Below are 10,733 nucleotides of genomic sequence, written 5' to 3'. Positions count from 1 at the left end.
ACAAAGTTGTAATGACAAAGAATTGAACCCAAATGACCACAGAGTGTGTCATGAGTTTGCTGACTGGGCCATACAGAAGTTGAAAGCTGATGCCGATTTCAGTTGAAAAATCATTCTGTCAGATAAGGAACATTTTTGTCCTGGTGACTTTCTCAGTATGCAAAATTGTCATTATTGGAAAGAGAATAACCCATAGGTGGTCTATGAGATGTCATTGCAGTCAGAAAAACTCACTAATAGTGTGGTGTGGGTTATGGCAATGCAGCACCAATGGACCTTATTTGTTTCTACATGATGAGAGAAGAACCATTACCGTCAATGGCAATCACTACAGATCCACGTTACGTGAATTTCTGTGACCAGAACTTGAAACCATAGACATCGAAAACATGTGGTTCCAGCAGGATGACATTACACACCACACAGCTGATGCCATGCTTGATTTGGTGAGAGTGAAGCTTGGTGACTGAAACATCTCAAGATGTGGATCTGTGAATCGGCCACTATAGTCATGTGATTTACCACCCATGGATTTTTTTATTTGGGGCTACATCCAAGTCCAGGTCTATGCTGACAAGACAACCCACAAACCTTTGAACATTTGGAGATAACAGTTATCATACTATAGCAGAAATAATGCCACTAACATTGGACAGAGTGATTAACAACTGGAGTCATCATGTGTGTAAATCTATTCAAAGCCATTATCCGCATCTGAATGATATTTTGTTCGGAACATAACTATAATGTCTAAGCTTCAAAACAAAACACAATTTACTTTTATATGTTACGTTTTTTTTAAGTTATCATTCTAAATGGAAGATCTTCTTGTTTGGTATCAAGGTCCCTGCTCGTCTCCAACATGTACTTAACATAGCTTCTTGTTTTACTTCATTGTCTACTCAAACATATTAATTCTTCTTAACTCTTGTTTATATTTGTTCTAAAGACTTTTGGGAACAGGCTGCTCTTGGAGTGTGAGGAAAGCAAATTTGAAATAAAATAAATGTCTCAATGCATTGGCAAAGTACACCAGTTATTAATCATTAGTAAATATTTTGGTGATCAGCTTTTACGTTTCTCAAATGTTTCAGTTACATAGAGCATAAGATACAAAAGAAGAGAAAATTGCACAAAAATTGATGGAAATCACACCATTTACAAATATATCTTTATTTTTAATACTTCAATCAATGAACATTTATTTTAACAATACAAATGATAACACCCTTTTCCTTCAAGTGCTTTATAAAAATATAGGACACACTTTTAATACATGAAAATGAGTACTCATTCAAGATACAAAAAACACATTCTATTATTTTATTTACAAAGGTATTTTTGTACTAAAATATAAAAATTAGAAATATTTCCTTACACAGGGCTATCATGGAAACAAAGTAAATATGTACAAGTAAAAATATCAAAATGGATAGTTTTTCAAGCAATTATATTATTGTACTGAAAGTACGGAAATATATGCTTGCTTTTGCAATGATTACAGTTTACTTTGTTGGAATGTCATCTCATCCCAACCAGATGGTCGTTCAAATGTCTGAGGTTTCTGGAATAGATGTGTCTGCAGGTTTTGATAAATTTTACCATCTGATTTTCCCAGTATGGAATTTAAAATGAAATCTGGTGGTGCTATGGCATCAGCTAAAGAGACAGCATCATTTTTCAGCTGAGCACACAGAGAAAGAATGCCTTCATGTAGCATCTCAGATGCTTGAGGACCTCTTATATATCCTCCTGAAATTTACAGAACAGAAATATTTCATTAAGATAACACTGTACTTCATTTTGCAATGAACAGGAAAGTAGCTTGAACACCCAGGAAGTTACTAATGACACTCAAATTTATGATTACCCTACATTATGAAGAATAATGGAAATATTAAGAAATAAACTAACGTGCAACAAAAATTTTATAGTAACAATAAGAAAATAGGAAACAGTGCTTCACATCACTACTGAGTTATAAATTACAAATAATAGCATGCATTTGCTAGTGCTAAATTAGTGACTGAATTTTTATTATTAGATGCCTCAACCGACTGCTCCCTTCTAAAAGAGTCCAAGCCCATTGCTGTCCTCAGTCTCATAGTACTGTGGAACTGTGATGTCAGAAGTTTGATTACATTCCCATCACTCACAAGAGGCATGATTCCCATTACTCACATGAGGCCTGCTTTATGAGAAATGCACCTAGAAGTTCTCAAGTGCCTCTAGAGTGCTCTCTCGTTTCATCTTCTTTGAGAGATATATAAAACTATTCTAATGAAGTTGAGCATAATATGTAATTTACTTTCAATGGTTTCAAACTAGTTGCATGGCATAGTAAAAACTGTGATGCACGCTCTTTGATGGATAAGCAAATCAATGTACTGGTCTAAGCGCAATCTGGTAACCTTGCAAAGTCAAACAATACATGAGTGATGGTTGGTTGGTTGGTTGTTGTTAAAGGACTAAACTGTGAGGTCATCAGGCAATATCAGTCATTTGATTTGAACTGTATCATTTGTTTGGCTTGAGTAGGGAAGAGCTGTGCTAAACATTACACTTGAAGTGCATACCAATGGCAACGAAAAGGAAACCGGTAGGTTGATAATATTTAATGGATGTAACAGAAAATAATGTGCTGTGTCATATTTTTTTATCACTTGATATCTTGAAATATAACATGCATGTTTTGCCATTTAAAGAAAATGTATTTTTTCAAGGCAATAAGGTATCGAAGACTAGTGGTTCTTCCTCTTTGTATGTTGACTAATAATAATAGTATATACATTAGAGATAAAATCTTTTGGTTGTGACATCATAAATATACTATCCACTAAATCATTTTATTTATAGCAACTTTATACATTATATTTACTTCCTTACATACTTCACTCTTCTCTACATTCATGTACACCGAGTGTAAAATTCTGAGAATTTAGAATCTATGTGTTGAGGTATTGACAGCTATTTTTTGTTTACTCCTTTGCACTGTAATTCGGTGGTGATTATATGTTCTGGGATATGCATGGTTGTTATGCACATACTAACTAATTAATAAAATCTTATTTCAGAAGGCTTTCATGTTTATATTAAAAAATGCGTAACAGAAGGTTATGGGCCCAAGCACAGGTGTGAAAGTTAGGTTTTATAAATGTTAAAATCATAATCGTGTGTGAAAATCCAGAATCAGTTTCGAAGTTATGCATGTGCCGATCGTTCATTTTTTTCCGACTGAGCATTTGTGTGTGCAGACTGATGTTTTTCTCTTCTCTCTCTCCCCCCCCCCCCCCCCCCCCCCACGCCCACCCCCACGCCCACCCCCACCCCCACCCCCACCGCCATCACTCAAAGCTAAAAATGAGTGATACAGCCCCAACTGGACTTCTAGTGGTTAAATTGTAGGCCGGGCGTGAAAATTATTCGACGTGAAAATTTGCCATGAAGGTGTATTTGGTCCATAACAAACTTTGGGATGTTATTCAAAACCCTCCTTCAGAACCAACAAGACTCCTGGAAGTAGAGGAACAAAAAGGCACATTCCCAGATTATACTTTTCATGGGCAAGGTGAATTATTCCCATATAAGAGACACAAATACCGCAGCAGAAGCCTAGACAGCCTTGAAAAAAGCATCTGAAGACTCAGGACTGTCATGCATAGAGGGCTTTCTTAGATCATCAATCACAATCAAATTAGATAAATGCAAGTTGGTAGACAGCTACTGTGATCAAATAATAATGACCACATTTAAGTTAAATGAAATGAAGTTTCCGTTTAATGAAGAGTGGGCAGGAACTTCACTCCTGGGTGGATTACCTGATCACTATCAGCCTATGATCACGGCACTTGAAAATAGCGGCAAACATTTCATGGAGATTCTATTAAAGAAAAACTGCTATGAGACATCAAACCAAAAGATGCAAATGGAAATGAAGAATCAGCCATATATAAAAATAAAAAGAGGCCGACAAAATGTATTATTAAATGCTAACAATGCGACAAACCAAATCATATTGCTAAATATTGTTCTTGCAAGGACGGAAAAGGACGAAGTTCATCAAAAAATAACAATGATGGTTATGTATTTAGAAAACAGTCACAACAAAAGAAAGTTTTTCTTGCAGCTGATGTTAAACAGCCTCAAGGAAAAGATATGTGGTATTTAGATTCCATCGCCAATGATGGGAGGATGCTTCATAATGTCAAGCCATGTAATAGTTCAGTGACCTGCATGGGAGGTGGTGGCTTAGTAGCAGAGACTACTGGAAGTGTTGACCAAAACTTCTATACTGGTGATAAAGCAGCAGAAGTAGAAGCATCTGACATCATTCATATCCCAAACTGAGCTATAAATTTACTTTCAGTTAGTAATATTGTGAGAAAATGGCATAAAGTGATTTTTAACAAAAAACAGTGGATTATCTAGATGCAGAAGGTGAACTAATTACCAAAGCAATGCCTAAGAATGGCATCTATTGTTAGAATACAAATGAAATGAATTGGTGCTACTATACAGAAGATAATGGATTCTTATGGCATCAGAGGCTAGGGCAGAGGGATTGCAAAAGTATGCTGAAGTTGTCAAAGGTTTCAATGGAACTAAATGAAGATATTGTGGTTAAGGATCCCTGTGAGTTGTGCATATGGGAAAACAGTCACGTCTTCCAGTCAAACCTAGCGAAAGGTATTCTAAACACATCTTAGACTTAGTACATTCTGATTTGTGTGGGAAAATGGAGACAGCATTTATGGTTGGAAATCTTTATTCTGTCACATTCATTGATGATTTTTTAATTTGTTTATTTCTTGAAGAAAAAAATATGGGGTAACACAGATATTTAAAAGCTTCAAAGCCATGGTGGAAAAGCAGACAGGCACAAATGTCAAGAAGTTCCAGTCTGACAATGGAGAGGAGTATGTCAATGATGAACTAAAAATATTTCTATCTTCTAAAGGTATCATCCACCAGCTTACAGAACATTACAGTCCACAGCAAAATTGTGTTGCTGAGAGAGCTAATAGAACATTGGTTGAACAAGCTCATACCATGATTTTTGATACTAACCTACCAAAGCAATATGGGGCTGAAGCTGTCTTCAGCTTCATACCATAGCCAAAGCCTTGCAGACGAACAAAAATTACACGAAGCGAAATGTAGTGTGATGAGGGCTATGCGAGAGGTGTTCAATGAATTCAAAAGTAAAGTTCTATGTACTGACTTGGCAGAAAATCCTAAGAAATTTTGGTCTTATGTTAAAGCGGTAGGTGGATCAAAACAAAATGTCCAGACACTCTGTGACCAAAATGGTACTGAAACAGAGGATGACAGACTAAAGGCCGAAATACTAAATGTCTTTTTCCAAAGCTGTTTCACAGAGGAAGACTGCACTGTAGTTCCTTCTCTAGATTGTCGTACAGATGACAAAATGGTAGATATCAAAATAGACAATAGATGGATAGAGAAACAATTAAAATCGCTCAAAAGAGGAAAGGCCGCTGGACCTGATGGGATACCAGTTCGATTTTACACAGAGTATGCGAAGGAACTTGCCCCCTTCTTCCAGCGGTGTACCATAGGTCTCTAGAAGAGCATAGCATTCCAAAGGATTGGAAAAGAGCACAGGTCATCCTCATTTTCGAGAAGGGACGTCGAACAGATGTGTAAAACTATAGACCTATATCTCTAACGTCGATCAGCTGTAGAATTTTGGAACACATATTATGTTCGAGTATAATGACTTTTCTGGAGACTAGAAATCTACTCTGTAGGAATCAGCATGGGTTTTGAAAAAGACGGTCCTGTGAAATCCAGCTCGCGCTATTCGTCCATGAGACTCAGAGGGCCATGGACACAGGTAGATGCCGTGTTTCTTGACTTCCGCAAGGCGTTCGATACAGGTCCCCCCAGGCGTTTAATGAACAAAGTAAGAGCATATCGACTATCAGACCAATTGTGTGATTGGATTGAAGAGTTCCTAGATAACAGAACGCAGCATGTCATTCTCAATGGAGAAAAGTCTTCTGAAGTAAGAGTGATTTCAGGTGTGCCGCAGGGGAGTGTCATAGGACTGTTGCTATTCAAAATATACATAAATGACCTTGTGGATGACATCGGAAGTTCACTGAGGCTTTTTGCAGATGATGCTGTGGTGTATCGAGAGGTTGTAACAATGGAAAATTGTACTGAAATACAGGAGGATCTGCAGCGAATTGACGCATGATGCAGGGAACGGCAATTGAATCTCAATGTAGACAAGTGTAATGTGCTGTGAATACATAGAATGATAGATCCCTTATCATTTAGCTACAAAATAGCAGGTCAGCAACTGGAAGCAGTTAATTTCATAAATTATCTGGGAGGACGCATTAGGAGTGATTTAAAATGGAATGATCATATGAAGTTGATCGTTGGTAAAGCAGATGCCAGACTGAGATTCATTGGAAGAATCCTAAGGAAATGCAATCCGAAAACCAAGGAAGTAGATTACAGTACGCTTGTTCGCCCACTGCTTGAATACTGCTCAGCAGTGTGAGATCCGTACCAGATAGGGTTGATAGAAGAGATAGAGAAGATCCAACGGAAAGCAGCGCGCTTCGTTACAGGATCATTTAGCAATCGCGAAAGCGTTACGGAGATGACAGATAAACTCCAGTGGAAGACTCTGCAGGAGAGACACTCAGTAGCTCAGTACGGGCTTTTGTTGAAGTTTCGAGAACATACCTTCTGTTGTGGCGTAACAAGACAGCTACGCCACACTGAAGTAGCCGAAAGGCACGCGTTAATCTCACGTAGGCTACAGAGAGGTCTGAAACAGGATACGTAGTGAATGGTAGCAAGAAAAGTACGTAGCTGCTATAATACTTAACTTTTAATCCATCATTGGTATACAGCATTCCTTGATGATACAAGTGAGACTCTATCTTAAAATGGTTAATGGCGCCTTGCTAGGTCGTAGCCATTGACTTAGCTGAAGGCTATTCTAACTGTCTCTCGGCAAATGAGAGAAAGACTTCGTCAGTGTAGTCGCTAGCAAAGTCGTCGTACAACTGGGGCGAATGCTGGTCCGTATCTCGCGACCTGCCTTGTGGTGGCGCTCGGTCTGCGATCACACAGTGGCGACACGCGGGTCCGACATGTACTAAATGGACCGCGGCCGATTTAAAGCTACCACCTAGCAAGTGTGGTGTCTGGCAGTGACACCACACCTTCACCGAAGAGTCAAGCAGTATATTGCTCCCTCCTACGTATATCTCGCGAAGAGACCATGAGGATAAAATCAGAGAGATTAGAGCCCACACAGAAGCATACCAACAATCCTTCTTTCCACAAACAATACGAGACTGGAATAAAAGGGAGAACCGATAGAGGTACTCAAGGTACCCTCCGCCACACACCGTCAGTTGGCTTGCGGAGTATGGATGTAGATGTAGATATCAATTATTTGCCATCCATCACACTTGGAGATAAGATGCCATATGAACTTTGGCATGAGACAAAGCCTTGCTTATCACATTTGAGAATTCTTGGTTGCCATGCAATGGTTCACATTCCAAAACATCATCACAAGAACTGGGATAAGAAGTCACAGAAGTTGACATTTGGAAGCTACTGTCAGGCAAATGAAGGCTATCAATTCATCAATATGGATACTGGCCAGATAATTGTCAGCAGGGATTTAAAATTCCTGGAGGATGAGAATTTCACAGGTTCAAAGACAGAGGAACCTAAGACCACAAACACCTTTGCATTGGAACAAGAAGCACTTCTTCAGGACATCAATACTTCACAAACTGATGGAGAAGTTAAATAAGAAAACAGTGGTAATGAACACTTTTATGGCTTTGACAGTAATCCAATACAAACTGAAACTCAAGATGGGGTTCATGAGAATCAAAACATAGTTCAAGAGGTTCCACTTCCAAAGGACAAACAGAGAACGAAAACCCGAGACATGGGCTGATCATGTTACTTACTATTTGAAAGAAGGACTTCCAAGTGAAAACACTGATGTCAAAGAAGCCTTGGAAGGGATAAATAATGAAAAATGGAAAAAAGGAATGAAGACAGAATTCTTATCTCTAGTTTGTAATTACACATTTGAAGAAGTAGAACTACTCAGGGGACACAAACCTCTCCAGATTAAGCGAGTATTAAAAATACAGCCAAAATACATCAAAAACATTTAAGGCATGTCTATTGGTAAAAGGATGCACTCAAGTTCAAGGTGTTGATTATCAGGAAACCTTTGCACCAGTGGTCAAGCATGTATCCATTTAGATATCTCTTGTCTACAGCAGCTCGAGAGAACCTGGATCATGTTGACATCACTGCTGCTTATCTCTACAGAGACTTAAATGAAGAAATTTGTGTCATTCCACTACAAAATTTTGCAACTTCTGGAAAAGTATGGAGGCTGAAGAAAGCTGTTTATGGACTCAAACAGGCTGGTAGGAATTGGAATAAAAAAATTGATGAGGTGTTAAGAAAACCGAAACTGAATAGATCAAACACTAGTCCATGTATTTATTTTCAGAGAGGTGGCACCAAACCAGTCATCATAGCTTTATGACATGCTATTATTCTCAAATGACAGAAGTGTTTTGAATCAATTCAAAAGTGCCTAGGCATGGAAATTACAAGGGATCATGAAAAAGGAAAATTTTGGATCTCCCAGAAATCCTATGTAAAAGAAAGCTCTGGAAAAATTTGGAATCACTGAAGTCAAGCCAGTATCAACAACACTTGAACTTGGTTTGGGCTCTGAAGCAGTAGAATCAAGTGATATCAAAGTACCTTACCAAGAGGCAATAGGAAGTCATTTCCTATGGCCAAGAGGCAATAGGAAGTCTAAAGATCTGACATGTGTTTCACTGCAAATCTCCTTAGCAGATCTAATCATTGTTTTAAAAAGATTCATTGGTTGTCAGCAAAAGATTGTTTAGATATTTAAAGAGCACCATGGACCCCAAGCTAGAATTTTCTAGAGGTGGTAACAAAAGAATAATGGCCTTCATGATGCAGATTGGGGAAATAAAATAAATGACAGGCACTCCATAACTGGTTCAGTCATACAGTTGCAAAACTCTTTCTTTTCATAGTCTAGTAGAAAACTGTTGCACTTTCTACTTCTGACGCTAAATGTATGACCTTTGCATCAACTGTTCAAGATTTATTGTGGTTAAGACAACCTATGTCTGAGGTAGATCCAAAAAGTGTCATAAAGTTGCTTAGTGTATTGTGATAATAAAGGAGCTATTCAGTTAGCCAAGAACCTAGTGGTATATAGACATAAAGTATCATTTTATAAGAAGGCATGTTGTGTCAGGTGTTAGTAATGTTGAGCATCTGCCTTCTGAAGAAATGTTATCTGATGCTTTCACAAAATGACCTAGCAACTTCAGACATGAAACATGTGTAAGAAACTTGGCCTTGTGAAATAAGAGAAAGAGTAACTGTCCACTTAGACTTTATACTTTGTGTTGATGTCAGTTTAATGTAAATTGATATTGCCAGCCTTTTATTGTTTATTCCTTTGCATTGTAATTACTAGGTGATTATGTGTCCTGGGGCATGTAGTAGTTGTTTTGCACATACTGATTAATTAATAAAACACCATTTCAGAAAGCTTTCATGTTTATATTATAAAATGCTTAGCACTATGCCTTGATTGTGTATATATATATTTTGCATGATTATGGAGACTGTTATTCTTTGTTCTGTAGTCTCTATAATACAATGGTTAGTGTAACTGTGTTTAACATGATAATGTGTACAATAAATCTTACATTTCCAATCAGATACTACCAGAAAATTACTCTGCCAACTGATATATATATATATATGTATATATATCAAAAAACAAAGATGATGTGACTTACCAAACAAAAGCGCTGGCAGGTCAAAAGACACACAAACACACACAAAATTCAAGCTTTCGCAACAAACTGTTGCCTCATCAGGAAAGAGGGAAGGAGAGGGAAAGACGAAAGGATGTGGGTTTTAAGGGAGAGGGTAAGGAGTCATTCCAATCCCGGGAGCGGAAAGACTTACCTTAGGGGGAAAAAAGGACGGGTATACACTCGCGCACACACACACATATCCATCCACACATATACAGACACAAGCAGACATATTTAAAGACAAAGAGTTTGGGCAGAGATGTCAGTCGAGGCGGAAATGCAGAGGCAAAGATGATGTTGAATGACAGGTGAGGTATGAGTGGCGGCAACTTGAAATTAGCGGAGATTGAGGCCTGGTGGGTAACGGGAAGAGACGATATATTGAAGAGCAAGTTCCCATCTCCGGAGTTCGGATAGGTTGGTGTTGTTGGGAAGTATCCAGATAACCCAGACAGGGTAACACTGTGCCAAGATGTGCTGGCCGTGCACCAAGGCATGTTTAGCCACAGGGTGATCCTCATTACCAACAAACACTGTCTGCCTGTGTCCATTCATGCAAATGGACAGTTTGTTGCTGGTCATTCCCACATAGAATGCATCACAGTGTAGGTAGGTCAGTTGGTAAATCACGTGGGTGCTTTCACATGTGGCTCTGCCTTTGATCGTGTACACCTTCCGGGTTACAGGACTGGAGTAGGTGGTGGTGGGAGGGTGCATGGGACAGGTTTTACATCGGGGGTGGTTACAAGGATAGGAGCCAGAGGGTAGGGAAGGTGGTTTGGGGATTTCATAGGGATGAACTAACAGGTTACGAAGGTTAGGTGGACGGCG

The 10,733-nt window shown here is 38.6% G+C and overlaps 1 protein-coding gene across 6 annotated transcripts in view; it reads right to left on the bottom strand.

Annotated features, from left to right (window-relative positions):
- Positions 1–1,157: 1,157 nt before the first annotated feature.
- Positions 1,158–10,733, bottom strand: part of LOC124612379 (peroxisomal acyl-coenzyme A oxidase 3-like) — a 143,056-nt gene continuing 133,480 nt past the window's right edge. For all 6 annotated transcript variants that reach the window (XM_047140550.1, XM_047140553.1, XM_047140552.1 and 3 more), the window contains exon 13: positions 1,158–1,752. In XM_047140550.1, the coding sequence (XP_046996506.1) occupies positions 1,499–1,752 (254 nt within the window). In that variant the 3' untranslated portion in view covers positions 1,158–1,498. The remainder of the gene's footprint in view (positions 1,753–10,733) is intronic.

This window comes from Schistocerca americana, chromosome 4 (assembly GCF_021461395.2).
Source record: "Schistocerca americana isolate TAMUIC-IGC-003095 chromosome 4, iqSchAmer2.1, whole genome shotgun sequence".
Lineage (NCBI taxonomy): Eukaryota > Metazoa > Arthropoda > Insecta > Orthoptera > Acrididae > Schistocerca > Schistocerca americana.
Note: the sequence above shows the minus strand (reverse complement) of the source record. Positions and strands in the feature narration are given on the sequence as shown.